We start from the raw sequence: 23,697 nt of genomic DNA, 5'->3' as shown, positions 1-23,697 counted from the left end.
ATAAAAATCGAATTCAGCTATTAAAACTATGGCTGTATTGCATTCCTATATCCAGTACAGCATTGTGTTAGTGTTATTTGTTAGTAAAATAACCATGCAGCTAACAAACAACTTGGCTGAATTGCATTAAAATTCAATTTAAAAGTGAAAATAGTAGCTGAATTGCATTGGTAGGGTCAGTTTAGTATTATATTAGTGTTATTTCTTAATAAAATTACAATTCAGCTAATAAAATCTTTGCTGAATTGTATATAACTATAATTCAGCTGTGAAAATAGTTGCGAAATTTAGTTATAAGGCCTTGTTTATTATTATATGCAGGGCCTTTTGTGTAAAATTTTACTTCATGTTATAAAATTTTTGCTGAATTCCATAAAAATCGTATACAGCTAATAAAATTATTGTTGCATTGTATTGATATGTCCATAGCAATATTTTATTAATGTTATTTCTTAGTAAAGTGACTATTCAGCTAACAAAAACTTGGCTGAATTGCATTTAAATTCAATTCAAAAGTGAAAATAGTAGCTGAATTGGTAGGGTCAGTTCAGTAGTTTGTTAATGTTATTTCTTAATAAAATTACAATTCAGCTAATAAAATCTTTGCTGAATTGCTTAAAACTATAATTCAGCTGTGAAAAATGTCGCGAAATTTCGTTATTAAGCCTTACTCATTATTATATGCAGGGTCTTTTGTGTAAAGTTTTACTTTATCTTATAAAAAAACTTTGCTGAATTGCGTTAAAATCCAATTCAAAAGTGAAAATAGTAGCTGAATTGCATTAGTAGGGCCAGTTCAGTTTTATAAGAGTGTCATTTCTTAATAAAATTACAATTCAGCTAATAAAATCTTTACTGAATTGCTAAAATGAGAAGCTGAATTGCAAAAATAGTCCATAACAAGTCAAAAAATTTATGAATATTGCAATTCAGCTACAATATTTACCAGTTGTTCGAAAAAAAAATCATTTTGTTCCGATTTTTTTTTTTATTTTTTTTTTTAATTTTTTTTTTATAATTAATTTTTTTAATTAAAATTTTATTAAAAAATCCACGATTTTTTTCCCTTGAACATATTTTTCTCCTTTTTATTATTTAATTATTTTTTTCTTTAAATGTCATTTACCCAACCAAGGCATGCTCTTTCACGAATTGAAATTACAAAATTTCTTTTCATTTTAAATTAAAAAAAAAAAATACCCAAAGAGAATTTTCTCGTCATGAGAAAGAATTTCTAGAATTAAAAAAAAAAAAACATTTCTTTAAAACGTAATTAAATCACTGTTTTACAGGTGAGAACGCAATACAGAGAGAGAGAGAGAAAGGGAGAGAGAGTGAATGAAAGATCATAACTTAATACAAGTGTCTTGTTAGAAAGGTTGTATGGCAGAAAGAGTGAGAAAATGAGAGGGTGAAAGACAATCTCTAAGCACCCATGGAGAGTGAGAGAAAAGGCAAGGTAAAGAAATTGAAAAGAAAACAACAACAACAGCAAATCTCAACAAATGAATTGATTTCCGTCTCCGTACTTGAGGTTAGGGGCTACGTTTGTGTGTGTGTGAGTGTGTGTGTGGGTACTTGTTGCTCGGCTTGGCTTATATAGACAGATGACGACGGACGACTGCTGTTGTTGTTGTTGTTGCCCGGCTGCCAAGTCAGTGAACTAAGTGCTGCAGTGTTGTTGTTCAGTTTTAAGCCAAAAAGACTAACACACACACCTACATACATATGTATATACGTATGACAGACAAAAAAGAGAATGGAGAATGAGAATGTGCGGCCGTAACTAGTTTTTTAAAGATTGAGGGTTGTGTTAAGAAAGTAACAGCAACAACAACAATGATATTTAGTAATATAACCCATACCATTAATGTGCTCGCACACACACACACACACACACACACAAACTAAAACAAACCCGAAAATCAGGTAGAAATAAAAAAATCGAAAGAAACAAAACAAAAAAACCAACAGCGTTCAAGACTTCTCAGCTTTTGCGGCTTATGGTATGGGCCAAATTTCAAGCCGTACCAGTATAAGCCACAACGTCAGCTAAGTCAACACGTTTTCGACATCAGATCAGTTTGAAAACGGACATTACAGTGTGAACACACAGTAGAGATCACGGTCTGAATTTTTTCTATATTTTGGGGAACCGGCACAAGAAAAAGATTGTTGGCAAGAAGTAAAAAAACCACAGCTTGAGAAAAATATTTTTTTTTTTTTGTATAAAAAAAATTAACACACACATATTCCAACGTCTACATACAACCTTACACGACCACAGATGAAGAACAGTAGTAAAAAATTAATTTAATTTAAATTAAAAAAAAATAGAAAATTTAAAGATGAAAAAAATCAACCAACGAACAGCAGCAAAAAAAAAATTCGTCACCACCAACACCGGCAACAAGGTTTCGACTTTAAAAAAAAAATTTCTTAAAAAAAAAATTAAAAATTGTGAACTGAATTTAAAGCAGAAAAAAAACTTTTTTTTTTTGAAAAAACAAAAATATTTGTTTGAAAACTTCGAAGGACCATTTTTACCACTACAACCTAACCTCTTTTTTTTTGATCGTTGGCATTTTTTTTTTTTTTTTTTTTTTTGGCTACCCAACAAGTTCCTGCAACAACAACAAAACGAAAAAAGCAAAATGCCGCTCTCAAAAAAGTACAGTGTGTAACAAAAATTCCGAATTTAAAAACCACTCATGGTTAAACTTAAAAAAGTGTATATTTTTGAGGTTATGTAAGAAAATTTCAAATAATATTTGAATAAAAACGGAAAAATTTTGTGAGCGAGTGGAAATGAATTATTTTTTAAATAATTTTTTCTTATAACTGGTAAGTATAAAAAATAATAAATAAATAAATATTTTTTTTATAAAATTAGATATGAAATATAAAAATGACAGATTATTGAGAAACAATTTTTTTTGAAAATTTAATTAAAGAAATTTTGGTGTGTATAAAGTACTAAATAAAAATTCAAAAATTATAGGATTTTTTTTTACTAAAAAAAATATTCTAAAACCAAATGTCACGAATTTTTAAAAATCGAAAAAAAATTAAAAAATATTTGATTTTTATTAAAAAAAAATCAAAAATTTTCGATTTTTTATAAAACAAAAAGTTACGAATTTTTAAAAATCGAAAAGAAAAAAATATTTTGAAAATTAAATTAAAGAAATTTAGATTTTTATAAAAAAAAAATCAAAAATTATAGAAATTTAAAAAAAAAAAATCCAAAACAATAAGTTAAAAATTTTTAATAAATTAAAGAATTTTTGATTTTTATTAAAAAATTCAAAAATTATAGATTTTTTTTTTTAAAAAATCAAAAAATATAGAAATTTTTTTATAAAAAAATCAAAAATTATAGATTTTTTTAAATATTCCACAACAAAAAGCTATGAATTATTTAAAAAAGTCACAATTTCAAATAAATAATTAAAAAATCGTAAAGTGTTTCATTGATGTTCTTTTTAATTGAAGAATGTTCCCAAAAACACAATTAGAAAATTTCAAAATTGTTTTTTTTTAATATAAAATTACTTATATTTTAAAATCAATATTAAATTAAAATTTTTTTTAAGGATTTAATGATTTTTTTTTCTAAATAATTTTTTTTCATTTTTTAAATAAAAAAAGGTAAAAAGTCATTAAAAAGTGAATTAAAAACCCTTAAAACAAATCTGTTAGTTTATTTAAGAATTTAATTTTTGAAATTGTTTTAAAAAAATTGCCGTATTTTTTTATATCATTTTTTCTAATTATGTATTAAATTTTTCTTAAAAAAATGTAACGTGTATATTTTTCCAAAACTTTCCTAAAAAATAATAAATGCATTCCCACAGAGTCGTTCTTTAAAGAGTTCATCTCAGAGAGCCATAGTATATTTAAAAATTGTAGAATTAAAAAAAAATTAATCGAACAAATTATATCTCAAAACTGTATTTTGGTATTTCAATAAATCACAATCCGAAATATATATTTTTTTTAATATTAGTTTTATTGAAATACAAAATTGTCCACTTTAGAACAAAAGATTTAAGACAAAAACTTCAAACTCCACCGTAAAAGGAATTTTCTCGGAGTCACTTCGTAAAGAGTCCTTCTCTGAGAGCTGCAACTGTCAAAGGAAACGTAAAGAATTTCGTTTTTTTAATTTTTTATTTCAAATTTTTTTTTTGTTATTTTCACTACAATACCATATAAGTTGAGATTATTATTTTTTTTAATAAATATTTCAAAATATTCAAATTTCATAATTTTATTTAATTTCTTTATTTTTCTAATTAAATACTAAATTGTTGTTGTTTTTTCTACCTCAATATTTGATTTAACATCATCATCATTGATTGAATTTGTTTTTTTGCTATGTCTACATCCGGCTGTGTGAATAAATAGCAACAGCCAACAATGTGAGATGTGATAGCAAAAATAACAACGACGACGACAACGGCATTGACGACGGCGGCGATAACAACGACGCCTGGCAGCGCCATTACTGCCATAGCGCTGGCAGCGGCGTCATCATTGTCATCAATGATGACGACGATGACAAGATGAGATTTGCGTACGCGCGCGTTTTTTCTATTTATTTATTATCATTTGTCGTTGTTGTTTTTGTATTCTGCAAGGGTGTATGTGTGTGTTTGTGAGCTTAATTGTTTAATATTGTAAATAAATTGTAAATGTGTAGAGTACAACAAAAAATCCAAGCAAATAATGTGCAATTCTCAGCAAGCATTTTTTTGTTCGCTCTTCTTCTTATTTAACTGTGATCTAATAAGAATAGTTGTGGTTTACACACTCTGCCTCATCATGTCTCACACAGGCATGGCTTTTCATGACAAATAACAGCATTTTGGGTACAGATGATAATTTAATGTTCCTCTCTCTCTCTCTTTGTACAAATGAAGTGATTTCAAAGGAAAGGGGAAAATGAGAAACCAATTTATTGGCAGAGATAATTATTTGCAAAAGGGGAAGAGACGGTTTCTCCCTGTCTCTTGCAAAGAGATTTAATGGTTTACACACTCTGCCTCATCATGTCTCACACAGGCATGGCTTTTCATGACAAATAACAGCATTTTGGGTACAGATGATAATTTAATGTTCCTCTCTCTCTCGCTCTCTCTCTCTCTTTGTACAATTGAAGTGATTTCAAAGGAAAGGGGAAAATGAGAAACCAATTTATTGGCAGAGATAATTATTTGCAAAAGGGGAAGAGACGGTTTCTCCCTGTCTCTTGCAAAGAGATTTAATTATTTACAAGGTAGACAACTAAGCATGGGATAGTTACAATAGTATTAGAATATATTTTTTTGCGTAGGCCGGTTGTCTATTTTTTTCTTCTTATTTTTTCTATAGTTCAAATCTCTGTGTATGTGTCTCCATGCTTCATGACTTAATGTGTATATTTTTAAAATTAACGGTCGTTTAGAATTTTGTTGTATTCTTTACGTTATTGTTGTTGTGGTTATTTATTAATTAATACCGGTTTCTATATTAACATGTTTCTATTTTTTGTTGTGGTTATTTCAAGTCGCATTTAAATGTTATTGCCATTTGGATTTCATTCAATTCTATTCGCAGCAGCAGAATTTCTTAGAACATTTTATTATTCATACTTGAGATTTTATTTCACAATTTACAGGCATACAGCCATACATACACAATTTGTAGACTATTTATATGCCATGCCATTTATGGTCAAATTAGACTATAATGTCTACGGAGAAAAAAAATTGTTCCGGTTTAGGAATTAACATTTTTTTTAATTGGCAAATTTAATAATTTTGTCTATGAATGAATCATGGCCTTAAAAATGCAAATTTTTCAAAAAATACTAACTTTTATTTTAATAAAAACAAAAAAATAATCAATTTATAAAAATAATCAAAAAATTAATGAAAAATTGATTTTGATTAATTTTTTAAAAAAAAAATTTTGTTAAAAAAAGTAATTTTTTCCACAACTTTTAATTTAAAAAAATCGAATTTTTCAAAAATAACCAAAAAATACAATAAATAAAATAAAATAAATTATTGGAAAAATTATGAATGAATTATTCCTCTTTTTAATTTAATTGTTTTCAGCTACTTTTCAAATATGTCTAACAGTCCATTACATATTAGTTTGGTTTTTAAAATTTCTATTTTTTTTTATAAAATTCACTTCGATTTTTTTTAGGAAAAAATATGTTTAAAAAAATTAATTGTTAAAAAAAAAAACAATTTTTTTCAACAATCAAGAATATATAATAACATTTCTTCTAATTTTTTCATAGCAAAAAAATAAAGACCTCTTTAATTATAAATTTTTTTCAATAACGCTCCATTTTTTTTAACAATTCTCCAATTTCAAAATTTCATTTTTATTTCCAAATTTTCTTTTTTTTAATTTTATTTTTTTTTTATAAAATGCCAATTTTTCCCATATAAATACCACCTTCAATTAGTCTAGAATGGCTCTGTGTTATTGACAAAGCGAGTTTGTGTCTTAAGTCTTTCGTTTTCATGTTGCATTTTCGAGAAGAGAAGAAGAAATGCCGTTGAGAGAGAACGTTCATTTTTTCGGAGAGAGAGAGAGTAACGGATAATTTATTATCATTGTATAAAAGTCATAGTGACATTTAATGAAGTTTGTGTCTTAAGTCTTTTATTGGAACTCTATTAAATAACTGTGATAGAGATAGGGAGAGAGAGAGAGTGATGAAAAATGACTGATAATTTTCTTTGGTTAATAACATCAATAATTTAGCCAGTGAGAAAGAGAGAGAGAGAGGGAGAGAGAGAGATAAAATGTAACGGATGTAATTCTTATTAGATTAAAGGGAAATAAAGGAAATATCAATAAAGTTACGAGTTAAAGTTTGTGTCTTAAGTCTTTGGTAACTAACATCAATAACTTAACCAATGAATAAGAGAGAGAGAATGAGAGATAACATGATAAAGGATATACTTCTTATTTGATTAAAGGGAAATAAAGTGATCGAATGAAGTTCGTGCCTTAAGTCTTTCGTTATGAAATGATTAAATAAATGTGAAAATGTGAAAAATTTGAAGAAAAAAAAAATAAGCGAAATAGAAAAAATAAAAAAAAAAATAAAAGAAAAATAGGAAATTATTCAAATAAATAAAAAAAAATAAAAAAAATAATAAAATAAAATACTAAAAAAAAATATAAAAATTGAAATACAGAAAAAATTGAAAATAAAAAATAAAAATAGAAAAAAAAATTAGAAATTATTAAAATAAATAGAAAAAATTACAATTAAAAAAAAAATAAAAAAATTAAATATAAAAAACAAAAATATAGAACAAAATTTAAACAAAAATTCCTTAAAATTAAAAATTCCCCAGAACATGAAAATAATTTCCATCCAACACAAAATTTTTCATGTAATCTCCACATTATGTTTAATTAAATAATAGTGGTGCGGGTTTTTTTCAAAATAAAACAAAATTCTGAAACCCCCCACCATGTCTGCAAGAACTGTGAAATAATCATTTACCCATAACAACCATGGCTGTGGAAGACCAAGACAACCTAACAAGGGTATAATTTTTCCCCCGCTTTTTTTTTGGTTTTGCTGATGACCTCCATTAAAGAAAAAAATGTTGAAATGAATATTTCCTCTTTGCTGATGAGTGAGTGTCTTGTCTAGGTGTGTGGTGGTATGGTGTTGTGGTGGTGTTGTAGACGACCACCAATTGAAAGTAAGTGAAGCAATGCATAGCCATAACTTGATGATGATGATGACGATCTACTTTGTTGTTGTTATGTGCTGCCACCACCATCATCACGGTGGCAGTTCACGTAATTGTGGGAAATTTTCCATTCTTTTTTTATACATTGCTTTGCTTTACTTTTCTTTTTTTGTAAATGCTTTGCGTTTTTTTTCTTCAAAGTCTGTTATGGTCTATGATTTTAATTTTAATTTTTTCTTCTGCTTAGTTGTTACGTTGCTGGCCAAGTATTTCAAGGAAAAATTGTTTTTAAATATCATGGTGGAATTTTTATATTGGGTTGGGTTGGATTTTTTTGCTTTTTAATTTTTAAACTGGAATGGGGACGGGTTTTCCTCTTTTTTTGTCCAATGTTGTTGTTGACCACCAACCAACCATTCAACACTAATTTAAATGTTTTATTATAATGGGAATTATTATGGGAAGATACAGGGAGGGGGAGAGGAGAAGGAGGCATATTAAAATACTGATATTTCAACTACATACTGTTTGATTCGATTTAGTTTTTTAGGTGTGTTTACTTGCAACTACATTTTATAATATTTCAATAGGAATTCTGTGTCTGAAAAAAAAAATAATTTTTATAAAAACAAAAAATTTGTCAATTTTCATTTTTTCTCTAATTAATTTTTTTCTTAAGTTTTTTATTTTATATTTTTTATATTTTTTTATAAATTTTAAATTTTTATAATTTTATTTCAAATTATTAATATTTTTATTTATATTTTCCGTTTCTTAACTCGTATCTATTCAATTTATAACAAAAGACTTAAGGCACAAACTTCATTCCACCTCCTTATTCCCCCTTTTAACCGAAAGAGAATTACTAAATCCGTTATATTTTAACTCTCCACGTTAATAAATACTCTCTCATCGTTTAATTGTGGAAGTTAATAAACAAAGACTTAAGAAACAAACTTCAACTAGGCTCTTTATTTACATTTTAATTACAGAGAATTATCAGTAATATTCTATCTCCCTCTCTCTTTCTTCATCTTTTTGTAAAAAAAACGCCGTTATTGAACGTGAAAGACTTAAGACACAAACTTCATCGAATATCAGAACATAACATGGAAACACAAAATGTTCCGTTATTTTTTTCGCTCTCTCTCTCTCCCTCTGAATCATTAATGTTCCCTGTCATAATTTTTTAATCGAATTAGAATAAAAGACTTAAGACACAAACTTAAGCAAATATCACATTTAACTTTTATGCAAAGATAATTTGTCCGTTACTCTCACGGTAAAGAAATTCTCTCACACCATTCGAGTTACAGAGAAAGACTTAAGACACAAACTTCATGAAATCTACAGATTTCCTTATTTTAATAATTTCCCAAATTAAAAATCAAAACGGAAGACTTAAGACACAGACCTTTTTAACGATTTTATTGAAGACAATAGAGGGTGGTTTTTATTTTTCGGTTAGAAAAAAATTGAATAGAAATTTTCATGGAAAAAAATTAAAAAAAAAATCGAAATATCAAAATTCATTAAAAAAATTGATAATTAAAAAAATAAATAAAATTAAAAATGTTGAAATTAAAAAAAAAATCCTAAAACCAAAATATAAATTAATGTATTTCAAAATGGCATATAAAAAAGAAATAATTTGTATAAAAAATCATATAAAAATATTTTTTATATTAAATGTTATCTAATTTGTTGATAAGAAAATTTTAGAATTTTTTTTTTAAATACAAATTAAAAAAAGACAAAATTATTTCCATTAAAATTTTGCAAATATAAAATTATAAAAAATATATTAAAAATTGAAGATTTTTTTCGAAAATAAAAAAATGTATGTTTCCAAATAATTTTTATGGCATATAAAAAATTAATTTTTTATAAAAAATAAAATCATATAAAAATTATAATATTTTACAATTTAATTTTTATTAATTTTTTTTTTTTTTTTTTTTTTTTTTTTGTTAATCACCATAATTTCCCTTCCTTCAAAAAAAAATCCATTAAACAAAAGACTTAAGACACAAACTCTTCTGTTAGTTGCTTCTATAATTTTTCCTCTTTTTACAAAATTAAATATAATTTATTATATTCAAACATTTAACCTTTTCCTCATTTGGAAACATAAAATGCCAAACAACAAAAAAATAATTTATTACAAACAATTACAATTTTTTATTTCATTTTATTTTTCATTATTTTTATTATTATTATTATTTTTTTTAGTAGTCCCATTTGAAAAAAAAATAAAACTTTCAAATCGTGCAAATGTAATAATTGTTGGCACTACTACACAATGGCAAGAAAAAAAAAAACAACTTACCGGCAGCGTCATCATCAACCGCCTTCGGCAACATCACCGTTCACCACCACTTCAACAACAACGAGCAATCAACCAACCATGAGCCGGACTTTTTTCCAAAGCCGAACTCATTTCGAGTGCCATAATTCATGATGCGTTGGCGGCGGTTGTTGTCAATTAATTTTGGCTGAGAAAACCCAAGACAGCAACAACAACGAGAAAAACATTTAAGAAGAGGGGCCAATTTATTTTATTTTTTTATTGCATGATGTTGGTCATTCATTACACGTTTTATGGTTTGCTATTAATTGTGAGAGTGCCTGTGTGTGTTTGCACAAATCATGTCATGATTTGTAAAGAGCGGGATTTTTTTCTTTTCATTTCTTAATGGCTTTTTTGAAATTTTGATTTAGTTTCGCCTCATTTAATTTTGTTTTTTTTTTTTGTGTCTTTTCTAGGTGGTCATCTATAAAACGTGCCATGCATAAACATGATTATGCGTAAGTTCCCCACGCTTAACTTTAAAACTTAAAATTTGGTCAATGATATTACGCGCAACAAATATTAATTTGCCAATAAACAATTAACACCGCCGTTAATGGTGAGTAGGCAGCTTTGGTTGCTTCTTCTTCTTCTTCAACAACAAAATTGATTGTCAATCATGAAACATGTCTTGTTGTGAACATCAGGAAGAGTACATATGGGTGTATGTGTGTGTGTTAAAGGCGTTAATCCAATTAAGTGTGACTTTGCCAAAAAAAAAACCGAAAAGCAACGGACCATCGTCGCCATTTATTATTTTCCCTCTCTCACCATCTCTTCAATTCTTCATCGTGAAGAAATAATGAACAGAGGTGTTATGTTCTCTTTGGTTATCTAGCTGTATGAGTTCTATATGACGTCATAAAGCTAGCTTACCGAAGTTAATGTTAACACTCGATCAACAGAAAAATAAGTGATAAATATGTGTGTGTACGTGTGTGTGTTTTTTAGTGAAATAGTGCAAATTTAATTAAAAAATACAAAAAAGTGTTAATAAATATTAGTTAACAATTTTAGTGAGAAAAAAAATGAGAGTCTCTATAGACAAAAAAATATTTTTTTTAAATAAACAAAATTAAAAAATATTTTATTTAAAATAAAAAAAAATATTTTGTTAAATAAAAAAAATTTTTTTTTTACTTTTTAATAAAATGTCTCCTTTACAAACGAGCTTAAATTTGTATTTAATGAAAAATAAAAAAATTTTATAATAAAAAATTAAAAAAAATATATATAGGGGAGAGGGGGGCACCTTTGAACGTGGGGCACCTTTGAACAGCGCTCATAAAATCTTGGTGTAATATTTTTCCGACCCGCAACCACATTTTTGTATATGGCAATCTTGTTCTCTATATGCGTAAACCACTTTGGCTTGCTTTTTCAGTTGTCGAAAAATTGTGCATGGGTGACCATGTTTTCTCCGTGTCATTGTAAACTTTTATTCATTTGGTTGTAAGGGCGCAGGAAGAATTCTGTGATAGTTTTCTTTCGTGAAACAAATTTTTTGCATTCCAACAATCATTTCAAACATAACTAATGTAATTTCTTTCATATATATTTATTACAAAAAAAGTTGTTTTAAATTTCCGTAAAATGCTATGGGTGGGGCACCTTTGAACATGCCCATTAAACTCAAGTAAAAAAAGGAGTTTTTAACTTTTGGCTTGGATTTCTCAAAATTTCAAATGGGCTAATAAGATTACGAAATTAACTGTATTTTTCACCATATTAATTTGTATTTTTAAGACATTTTATATTTTAATAATTTTTGATCCAAATTTTTTAAATTTTGAATATTTTTTATATATTTTTTAATGAATTAATGCATTTCTAATATGTATGAATAAAATACATACATATTTGAACATAAACACTGTAAAAAACCATGTCGTTCAAAAATGCCAACCCCTGTTCAAAGGTGCCCCCCTGGGGGGGCAGTTTTGAACACTTTGAGTTCGTCCATTAAAACAGTTATAAAATATATTTATCAAGCTTATAGTATGTCATATGTATATTCATTTTAAAGGTTACATATGTACCTATTAGTTAAAATTTATAAGAAACCAAAAATGATAAAATAAAAAATTTTATAAGGCTTGAAAGCAAAAAGTGTTCAAAGGTGCCCCCCTCTCCCCTATTCTTTTTTTTAAATTCTTTAACAAAAGTTAGAATTATGACGAGCTGCCTCTATAAACGAGTTTGCATTTTTATTTAATTAAAAAAAAAATATTTTTTTTTATAAAAATGTTAAAAAAATGACATGGGACAAAATGTGAAAGACTTAAGACACAAACATCACCTGAAAAACTAGGGATCTTACGCGGATACTGTCCGCGGAGTGAAAGCACTTCTGTATTGTTTGTGGTGCATTTACACACTAATTTATTGAACTAAAATGTTAACCTTAACCTCTTCTACACAAGAGACCCACAGCAAGACATTCACTATCTTTATTATTTAAAAACCATGTTCGCTCCGTGAACATCTTGCGGGCCAGAAAATGAATATAAAATATAAACTATTCCAAGATATAAAAATTATAAAATATAAGAAATTTAATGATGAATCAATCAAAAAAACAGCTAGGTGATAACATCTAGGTACCACCGCCATCTCTCCAACCAGCTTCTTATATCGGCACCTCCACCTTTGTCTGCCGGCTTCATCTTCCACCCAGAACCATTGGCCATAGTATTCGTCAGCTTCGCGATCATACAACTTCCAAGTGGCTTGTCCGCATCTTTGGCCGGCAGCATCATACTCCAGGCTGTGCCATTTGCAAACCTCATCATAGCCGCGGCTTCATTTTTCAGCTTGTTCCCGCTTCTGACCGCAGACTTCGTTTTGGTGGGACAACCTTCCCCTTCTGCTTCACCATCTTTCTTGGCACCACATTCATTCCTCTTCGGCAGAACGTCATCTTTATTCCGTGGTGCACCATCTAACGTGGGCTGCGTATTGCATGTGACTACTGCATCCAACTTCCCGGCCGCCTTTCCACGATTTATACCGACAATATTCCTGGCCGGAACATCCGTAACTAGCGGTTTCTGCTTATTACCACTATCACATTTTGTTGTGGGTTCAGTGACATTTTCCGCCGGCTTCATCTTCCTACCGGCCACATCTTCCATCAACTGCTCGCTCCGGTTGACCGTCTTCATTATCTTCCAGGGCGGCACAGACACAAACCTCTTCCTATTAGCAATGTAACCGCTTTTTCTTGGCGGCTCCGAATCTTCGGCTGCTATCTTCGTCTTATTGGCGGTATCATCGACAATCTTCGTCATAACCACCACTTCCTTCTTACGATGAACGTTCCATTTGTCCTCGGCCTTCATTTTCCCGGCCGCAGCTTCAGGATTTATATCCACAATCTTCCTGGCAGGGATATCTGCAACTAACGGTCTTTGCTTACATACCCAATCACCTTGTGTCGTCAATTCATCGTCATTGTCCGCCTGCTTTATCTTCATCTCCGCAACATAATTATCAACTGGCGGCTCATACTTCTCAGGCTTGACATCTTCTAGCAATCTCTTCCGCATCCTTTGAAATAGCTCCTCTCTGGCTATTTCATATCGTTTATTCAGTTCTTTAATTTTTTCCAGAATATCTCTTTTCTCCGGATAGTACATCCAAACATGAAGCCAAGCGCCTTCTAGAATTTCACTTTGCTTGTCCCAGTCGTCCACCAAACACTCCAATAAATCCATATTAATTTCTAATCTCATTTCCTTGAGACTTCTTTCAAATGTGTGGATCTTAAACCATACAAAGTTTGAAAGCCTTCTCTCCTCTTCGGCCGCTGCATTCACCGCCTTGTTCCTTGCCGCAGCCTCCTTTGGACTCAGCATTTTGAAGGTTTGTAATGTACTGTCTCGTACTTCCACTGCATCTCCTTCTTCTTCTCTGCTACGGGAATGATGCCTCGCATTCACCGCATTGTTCCTTGCCGCAGTCTCCTTTTGACTCAGCATTTTGTTTTTCTATTATTATTTTTTTCTATTTGGATTTCCTAGCTGAGAGAATTTCCTTGACCTTTAAGGCAAATTCTTCTTAACCTATCTTAGACTAATGTGTAAGAGAGAGAGAGAGTGCATCTGCCATAACACATGGAGTAGACACACTCAATTCTTTATCTCACATGTGACAAGCACGCTACACATGCTTATCAGTCTGTAGTGAAGATTACTCCCCGTAATCTCACCCAAACATACCACATGTGGCAATAGAAAACTCCTATCTTATTAATGTGTACAAACATTTTACCAAAATAATCTCTTATCTTAAGTGGACTGTATACAAAAATAGATCCCTGTTTAACTAAATATTCTCTCTTCTACACAAGAGACCCACAGCAAGACATTCACTATCTTTATCATTTAAAAACCATGTTCGCTCCGTGAACATCACCATTTAAATATAAAGCAGAGACAATTATTTTTGTTACTTTCTTGCCAGTTGCCATGAAAGACTTAAGACACAAACTTTATAAAATCTGTCAATTTCCAATTTATATTCTCTTCGACAATTAAATGTCAAATGGAAAGACTTAAGAAACAAACATGACAACAATAATTAGTCTTTATTTTTTTGGTTAGAAACAAATAGAATAGAAATGTTGATAATAAATCAAAAAAAATATTATTTTTTTATATAGACCATTAAAAAAATGATTTAGAAAAAATATAGCAAAATAGTTAAAATATTGGAATAATATATATTTTTAAATATGTCAGGCTATTACTTTCCATCTTAGAAATCGTACGTTCCCTTGTCATCAATTGATCATACTAATCTCCTCGGTAATATGGTTTGCTTCATTTTAAGAAAGCTATACTCATTGAAGGCTTATACTCCAAAACATGTACGTTCTCATTTGGCGCAGTCCTTGTTAATGTCCCTTCTAAACTATGGGATTGAAATTTTTTCCGGAACATGGTCTTATTCATAAAAATTATACGCTATGTGTTTGATATAAAATTGTATGACCCCACTACCGTGTATTGCAATATGCGCATAAATTTTTGGGTTGGGTTCTTTTCGTGATTATATTAATCTCCGTTTGGTTCTTCATTTTTGTAAAATTATGAAAACATCCAGCCCCACTGTTCCGGTTAATCAATTCACTTTCATTAACTCGACACGCAATATTCAAATTGATATCCCTCTGGTACACTCCGTTATATACGAAAATATATATCTTTGAATGTGCAGGTCGAGGGGTCCACAATTCCGACCACTAATTACCCCAAGATTCTAGGGGTCACATTCGATAGTCTCTACAAGTCGTCCGCGCATGCCACAGCTATTTGCGATAAAGTCAGGAGCAGAAACAAGGTTCTCAAGTCGCTAGTCGGCAGCCGGCAGCACTTGGGAAGCTGACAAGGAAATCTTGTTAACGACTTATACAGCAATAGGCCGATCTGTGGTAAACTATGCGGCGCTAGTGTGGTCCGCTAACGTCAGTGCAACGCAGTGGAAAAGTCTTCAATCCTGCCAGAATGCCGCCCTGAGGACTGCAACGCGGTGTCTCCTCATGACTTCAATAGACCACTTCTCCCGAGAGAAAAATCCTCCAATCATAGAAAATATAGTACAATTTTAGGAATATGGCATCTCTTTTTAATCAACTGTGGGTCTTTTTCATACTTTGTATATCCTTATTTTTTTTTTGCGCAAATTTAAAGTGTTTGTGTTGCACGCTCAGTTGGCCCTTGAAAAATATTCTTTAATAAATCCACGCCTCAGTTGGCCCTTGAAAAATATTCTTTAATAAATCCACGCCTCAGTTGGCCCTTGAAAAATATTCTTTAATAAATCCACGCCTCAGTTGGCCCTTGAAAAATATTCTTTAATAAATCCACGCCTCAGTTGGCCCTTGAAAAATATTCTTTAATAAATCCACGCCTCAGTTGGCCCTTGAAAAATATTCTTTAAAAATCCACGCCTCAGTTGGCCCTTGAAAAATATTCTTTAATAAATCCACGCCTCAGTTGGCCCTTGAAAAATATTCTTTAATAAATCCACGCCTCAGTTGGCCCTTGAAAAATATTCTTTAATAAATCCACGCCTCAGTTGGCCCTTGAAAAATATTCTTTAATAAATCCACGCCTCAGTTGGCCCTTGAAAAATATTCTTTAATAAATCCACGCCTCAGTTGGCCCTTGAAAAATATTCTTTAATAAATATTCCCACGCCTCAGTTGGCCCTTGAAAAATATTCTTTAATAAATCCACGCCTCAGTTGGCCCTTGAAAAATATTCTTTAATAAATCCACGCCTCAGTTGGCCCTTGAAAAATATTCTTTAATAAATCCACGCCTCAGTTGGCCCTTGAAAAATATTCTTTAATAAATCCACGCCTCAGTTGGCCCTTGAAAAATATTCTTTAATAAATCCACGCCTCAGTCGCCTCAGTTGGCCATTGAAAAATATTCTTTAATAAATCCACGCCTCAGTTGGCCCTTGAAAAATATTCTTTAATAAATCCACGCCTCAGTTGGCCATTGAAAAATATTCTTTAATAAATCCACGCCTCAGTTGGCCCTTGAAAAATATTCTTTAATAAATCCACGCCTCAGTTGGCCCTTGAAAAATTCCAATACTTGTTGGAAGTTTTGGCGCAACATACTCCAAGAAGGAAAAACAAGACTGGAATTCCAACGATTACCAAGTTGAGTGCCACGTGGATATCAAATTGCCGTTGGAAAGGATTCTGATGTTGGTATGGCACAATCAACATTTAGTTCAGGCATGCTTACCCATATACGCTACCGTAACTGAGGGTCGATGGGTAAACACGTGTTCTCTTTTTCTCTCTTTATGTCAGTCGTTGTTAATGGGGAATTCTCAGTTACGCTCGCACACACTTGCTCTCAATTTAATTTTGATTTAGTTCTATCATCTCCGAGGTGGTGACTGTTTTCGAAGCTCACCTTTGTCCTAAGTGGATAAAAGTGTTGCTGTTTTGTATTTTAAATTCTGCCTTACATATTTTTTTTGGTCAGCCCAAAACTATTTTAAGTAGTTTTGAAGAATGAATGGATTCAATTCAAATGAATGGTATAAATTTAGTACTAAACGTTTTTCCACTCGGCGATGCCCTTATTTGGTAGTCCCATCGAATTGAGTTCATTTTCCGTTTTTACTTCCAAAACCGAATAAGAGACTCCTTGCTCCCTTTATAGATTCCACGTGAAATGTCAGGATGTAATTGGGTTGGATTTTATTTGTCTTCGACCTACAAAGAATTAATTTATTTATTTCAATTTCGATTTATATTTGAAAAGCCATACTTACATTTTTTATCTCTCTTCGATTTTGTTTGTGAGATATTTTGAGAGGAAAAACACAAATCGAACTTTCTTATGGTGGCTACTCTCTCTCCTTTCTCCCTTTAACTCCTATCTTACACTGTTGCATAAAAACTGAATTTAAATATGAGATGTAAAAAAGGAAGTTCCGCGCGGAATTTTCTTTACGATTGCGGAAAAGGGAGAGGGAAGAAATTCCGCACGGAATTATTTTTGACGATTGTACTGAATATATATGTTTTATAAAATATAGTTTAAACAACTTTGAAAAAATCCTTAAAGGTGGTATTTATGAAGCCTTTCCAGCCGAGAACCTCTTGAATATCCAAGTAAAAAAATATTTCCATTTTTAAACCACAAAAAAATTAAATAATTAAATTTTACACATTTATACAACATCAAAGTTTTGTATTTAAATTTCTTTCATATTTTTAAAGCACTTTTTTGTTTTCAACATATATTTATTCATTTTTTTTAAATATCTTAGTTACTTTTTTTTTTACTTTATAGACAAAAAAATATAATTATCGCATTTGTATTATATACAATGAGTGGGAGTATCATCTATATGTAAAAAAGTGAGACACTAATAAATGATCTCTATTCCTTCATGCTTTTAGCAAAAATCACTGTGTGAAATTTTTTCCGCATTCTCCTCTTTTATTCCTTGGCAGCGCCTTCCTTGGAATATTTCTCATTATATTGTTTGTGCCAATCGAGATTTTGTTTCGTTACGGATTCACCGCGTTTAGCTGCTTCCTTGCCACTGTAGACCATTATGCCACAACCGACCACAGTGAGAGCCATCATAATATTGGCCAAACGAATGCGTATGGTGTTGCGGCAACGTTCCATGACATCGCGACTGAACAATGAAAGGGGGGAGAATAATTAATATGGGAATGCAGTGAATAAAAAATTTAAATATTTAAGAAAAAAATTTTTAAGAAAACTGGTCTATGATTTATAAAGAAGACCATTCTTAGGCTGGTCCGTGAAGAAGACCAATATTCCGTCATTTCTTTAAAGAAATCCTTTATCAAGCTTGTCTAAAAATATTGCCTGGAAATGGTAAGTTAAGATCACCTACGAAAATTTTTTAATTTTATCTTCTTCATTTATCACTTCCATAGAAAAGGTTGTTGTTGTTGTTTTGACTTCTGCTTATGCGGAATTAATTATTAGTTTCATGATCATGTTAAACGGCTGATGAAATTTCTTTTTTATGTTGTGTAAACCCTCCGTATATTTATGTTGAATCTGCCGCTGATGAAATATCTATTTTATGTACGGAGACCACCGGTCTTTATAAAGGCCAATTGGCCGGTATAGAGACCACAGGCCGGTATAGAGACCACAGGCCGGTATAGAGACCACAGGTCTCTAAAAAGGCCAATTGGCCGGTATAGAGACCATCGGTCTTTATAAAGGCCAATTGGCCGGTATAGAGACCATCGGTCTTTATAAAGGCCAATTGGACGATATAGAGACCATCGGTCTTTATAAAGGCCAATTGGCCGATATAGAGACCATCGGTCTTTATAAAGGCCAATTGGCCGGTATAGAGACCATCGGTCTTTATAAAGGCCAATTGGCCGGTATAGAGACCATCGGTCTTTATAAAGGCCAATTGGCCGGTATAGAGACCATCGGTCTTTATAAAGGCCAATTGGCCGGTATAGAGACCAGCCGTCTCTAAAAAGGTCAATTGGCCGATATAGAGACCAAAGGTCTTTATAAAGGACAATTGGCCGGTATAGGGACCATCGGTTTTTATAAAGGTCAATTGGCCGGTATAGAGACCACAGGTCTTTATAAAGGCCAATTGGCCGGTATAGAGACCAACGGTCTTTATAAAGGCCAATTGGGCGATATAGACCTATGGCCTTTATAAAGGACAATTGACCGGTATAGGGACAATTGGTCCTTATAGAGACCATCAGTCTTTATAAAAACCAATTGGTCAGGATTAAGACCACTCAAATCTAGACACCAATTGTTTTTCAATCTTTACAGCTTCAATGCGAACAGGTTTTTTTGTTGTTGCTTATTCTCCTCGATGCAATTATTCTATTACAGCCTCAGTGTTATAGATTGTGTGATCTAATGCACATTGCCAAAAATAACAACAACACATACTATGTATGTACATCGCCCAATTAACTGATATGTATACGTGATTCATGGAGCTATCTCTGCACGCGCATACATATTCAACATTAATCAAAATATTAAGCTAGCCAAAGCCAACAAATTGTTTGGAATATTCCATGAAACAAAACAAAACCCCTATATCTATGCTACGCATATACAGACATACATAGATGATGTATGTACGAAGTTTACACCTGTATCACGAAATTCTCAAATTCACAACAAAATGGAATTTTCCATTTGTCCTATAATGAAAATCATATTTAATTGTTCTATATTTGGTTCAAAATTCAATCTTCACTTACCTCACAAAATTAGGCACCTCTTCGACACTCTTATATTTACCGGTCCACACTAAGAAACGTTTTTCCAAACCATTGGGTTCATGATTATTGATGCCCTGTTTCAGCTGGGGTGAGGTGTTGAAAGCACGGCCACGTATCAAACCGCGTGTTGCATTTAAAGTTTGACGAAACATCTTGAGAGAATTCGAAAAATAATAATTATATTACTTGTTCCATGGACACTAGGCGGCTAATAAATACCTTTTGAAAAATTCTTTGATCCTCCTTGGGTCGGTCTCCACCAATATGAAATTATACAACAAATAACAACAATGTAGCGCTCTCTATCGGCTACTACTCTTTTTATCAAACATATGTTTGTGAAAGGCGCCACATAACAGTTGTTTTTTGCCGGCGGTAGCAGCTAAGGGAGATCACAATGAAAAGCGGCGACGTTGAACGTTTGGCAAATAAAATCCCGGAGGGCGTACAACGTATATATAAAGGCTACTTTACGCCGTTATTGCAAATAAATTTGGTACTACATCACTTACAATGTTGACGCCGTCAGCTCTCACACAACATTTGTTCTTTATATTAGATTGAATGTATGGTTTATTAAATAAATCTTTTTATGAATAAAAATAAACTAGTAATAAAAGAACAATAAAAAATATTACATATTTTAATAACCAACAACAAATAAAATAAAAATAAGCGAGCCACATATAACGGCCACTTTACGCCGTCATTGTAAATGATGTGGTACATCACATACAATGTTAACGCCGTCAGCTTTGACATTACACTAGTTCACCAGCCAGCCGCGCCATTTTAATTTTTGTTTGTTAGGTTACATTGAAGGTATTTTTTATTAAATAAAAAATTAAAAAAAAACATTAACAAAATAACAATTGAAATAGTACATATTCTAATAAACAACAACAAATTAAAAAATGAGAAACAAGAGAGCTACATATAACGGCCACTTAACGCCGTCAAACATGCACACCACTTACAATGTTGACGCCGTCCTGTGTCACATAACTCACCAGCCAACAGCCTTTTCTGTTCTTTAGGTTAGGATTGAAAGTATTGTTTGTTTATTAAATAATTAATTCGTTTTATGAATTAAAATGTTAGCAAATTTCGTTAAATCTTTAACACATCGTACACAAATTCGTTATACATATGAATTAACCAGACAACTGTGCTCCCAGCAGAGCCCCAACAAAGAGCCAAAGAACTATGCCGACAAAAGTAAACAGGAGGAAGATGAAGCATTGCGAATTGAAGCCTCTCTGTTTGAACAGGCTTCCATAAAATATGAACCGGTAACAGCTGAAGAAGTTCTGCGTAAAAATATTAAACACAAATTAATAAAACGTGAGCAGCAGCAGCAGTCCAGCAATCAAAATGAAACCAATCCCAGACCGAAATTTATACAAAAGGCCGTGCAACAACACATGAAAAAGTCACGTCTGGAACGTGAATCGAAATCGCGGTTAATTGATGACACAGAATTGGGTTTGCAATATTTAAAATTGGATCTCAATGATCCACGTTTAACCACGTTGATGATATCGGCACGCTCCAAAAAACGTCGCGACAAAGATGGACAAATTGTAATTGAGGGCAGACGTTTGATTTTGGAAGCTTTGGCATGTGAATTGAAATTGAATGCGGTGATTTTCAGTCAAAAGGAAGAATTGGCCGATATCAAGGAACAACTAAAAGAGGCCTTAAAGCGTAATCCCCAATGTAAGGTGTACAAAGTACCGCATCATGATTTGAAAACCTGGTCAACGCTGACAACACCACCTGGTGTTATGACCCTCTTTCAAAGACCCTCACTTGAATATATTGTAAATAAATCGGGAGATTGTAGTACTCCAGCGCTACCATTGACCGTGGTATGTGATAATATTCGTGAACCCAATAACCTGGGTAGTATTATTCGCACCTGTGCCGCCTTGCCCTGCTTTCAAATTGTCATAACGAAAGGTTGCTGCGATCCATGGGAATCGAAGGCGTTGCGTGGCGGTTGTGGTGGTCATTTTCGTGTACCCATCCGTGATGATGTTAGTTGGGAAAATGTCCCGCTAATGATACCACCCGAGCTGGCGGATAATTGTCATATATTTATTGCTGAGAACAATAGGGAAAAGCTGATGTCTAATAATTTCGATGTTGTTGATTATTCGGAAGTGCAACAAATTGGAGGGCATAATGTTGTGGTTATTGGTGGCGAGAGTCATGGTGTTAGCCAAGATGCTTTTCGGTAAGTTGGGGAAGTAGGGGGATTAAAGGGGGAATTGTTTTTTTTCTTATAGAAAAAAAATCGTCCGGAAAAAACGGTTCAGGACCTGAGCCATAAAGGAAAAGGATCCTCAAGTCCTGAGACCACATCCGAAGACAATTTTTTCTATAGAAAAAAATAATTGGCATCCGTAGAAAAAAAATCCTATCGAAAAAAATACTTCGGATCCGAAAACAAATTTTTTCTAAAGAAAAAAAATACTATGGATCCGAAGTAAATTTTTTTTCTATAGAAAAAATTACTTCGGACCCATAGAAAAAATTTTTCTTATAAAAAATACTCCGCTCCCGAAGACAAAATAATCCGTTTTCCTGATACTAATTTATTTTCCTTTTTTCAGATTCATGTCCACAGTCGGATCTCGCGGGAAATGTATTAACATACCCCTGGCCGAGGGTTTCGACAGTTTAAATGTGGCCTCAGCCTTAACCCTCATACTGTATGAGCTGCGTAAAAATATTCTCCAAGCAGAAAAATTGAAATCCATCAACTCCGAGTCCTCCTCCACCACCACATCAACCCCAACAGAACCCTAAATGACACTGCATGGATTTTTTGTTGAGACTTTAATTCTTTATTATGCATTTTTGTTAAATGTGTTGCGAATTTTATTTTGAAATGCTTAAAGAAATGAAAACTAAAAATGAAATGAGAGCAAAAGAAATTTAAAAAAAAAAATATGCAGGGCAAAAAATAATAAAGAATTATGGTAAACAAAAAATAATAATAACACAGTTGTTTTTTCAACGTTAAACTATTAAATTATTATAAACATATTGATTTGTTTTTTGTTAAACTTTTTCTTTTTTTATGTTAAATAATATAATTATTATAATAATAAAAAAATATATATATGTACATATTACATAGGAAAAGGAGATGATGGTGTTGGGATATTTTTTTTTTTTTTGTTTCAAAATGAAATCGAAATTGAGATGGGAATAGAGAAGGGGGAAAAGGAAAACCAGCAGCATTGTAATAGCATTATTAATATTTAATAACAAAAACAAAAAATAGTGAACTTTAATGTAAAAAAAAAATTAAAATGTAGAAAAGGCAAATGATAGGTTAAAGATAGGTTATGAGAGATGACGAACATGCAAATTGTAGTAACTTTTACAAATCTTTTTGCTAAATGTAAAATTATTGGAAGTAGTTTTTTTTTGTTATTTGCCTCTATGATTTTTTTTAAATGGGGGAGGGAGCTGACCAGAATGTTTATACTACCAAGAAAATACAGCTCAAATCGGAGGTCAATTTTTTTATAAAAAAAAATACTCTACAAAAACGACAAATTTTTTCTATAGAAAAAATTTTCAGAATATTTTTTTTTTCTATAGAAAAAACTGTCAGGATAATTTTTTCCTATAGAAAAAATTCCAGAATATTTTTTCTGATTTTTTTTTTCAAAATAATTTTTTTCCTACAGAGAAAGTGCTTACTATAGAAAACGAATTTTTTCTATAGAAAATATTTTCAATATAATTTTTTTCTATGGAAAAAATTTTCAGTATAATTTTTTTCTATGGAAAAATTTTTCAGTATAATTTTTT

At 31.3% G+C, this 23,697-nt stretch overlaps 2 protein-coding genes across 2 annotated transcripts; one reads left to right on the top strand and one right to left on the bottom strand.

Moving 5' to 3' along the window:
* Positions 1 to 18,046: 18,046 nt before the first annotated feature.
* On the bottom strand, positions 18,047 to 20,018 carry LOC133330504 (UPF0389 protein CG9231). The gene is made up of 2 exons (XM_061538941.1): positions 19,846 to 20,018; positions 18,047 to 18,251 (listed from the first exon to the last, which is right to left on the bottom strand). The coding sequence occupies exons 1-2, from the start codon at positions 20,016 to 20,018 to the stop codon at positions 18,047 to 18,049; spliced, it is 378 nt and encodes a 125-aa protein (XP_061394925.1).
* A 942-nt stretch (positions 20,019 to 20,960) lies between these two features.
* LOC133330503 (rRNA methyltransferase 3, mitochondrial-like) lies at positions 20,961 to 22,680 on the top strand. The gene is made up of 2 exons (XM_061538940.1): positions 20,961 to 22,105; positions 22,485 to 22,680. Exons 1-2 carry the CDS (start codon positions 20,961 to 20,963, stop codon positions 22,678 to 22,680), a joined length of 1,341 nt encoding a protein of 446 aa, XP_061394924.1.
* The last annotated feature ends 1,017 nt before the right edge of the window (positions 22,681 to 23,697 follow it).

This window comes from Musca vetustissima, unplaced genomic scaffold (genome assembly GCF_032173495.1).
Source record: "Musca vetustissima isolate MV318-11 ecotype Yass unplaced genomic scaffold, APGP_CSIRO_Mvet_v1 utg4377, whole genome shotgun sequence".
In the NCBI taxonomy this organism is placed as follows: Eukaryota; Metazoa; Arthropoda; class Insecta; order Diptera; family Muscidae; genus Musca; species Musca vetustissima.
The sequence above is the reverse complement of the archived record's forward strand: the minus strand, read 5'-3'. Positions and strand labels throughout refer to the sequence as shown.

Bases quoted from the DNA above. Each gene is read 5' to 3' on its own strand.
- LOC133330504 (XM_061538941.1), bottom strand. From the start codon at position 20,018: ATGTTTCGTCAAACTTTAAATGCAACACGCGGTTTGATACGTGGCCGT. The intron at 18,252-19,845 runs GTAAGTGAAGAT...TTCATTGTTCAG, and splicing joins GAGGTGCCTAATTTTGTGAG to TCGCGATGTCATGGAACGTT.
- LOC133330503 (XM_061538940.1), top strand. From the start codon at position 20,961: ATGTTAGCAAATTTCGTTAAATCTTTAACACATCGTACACAAATTCGT. The intron at 22,106-22,484 runs GTAAGTTGGGGA...TCCTTTTTTCAG, and splicing joins GTTAGCCAAGATGCTTTTCG to ATTCATGTCCACAGTCGGAT.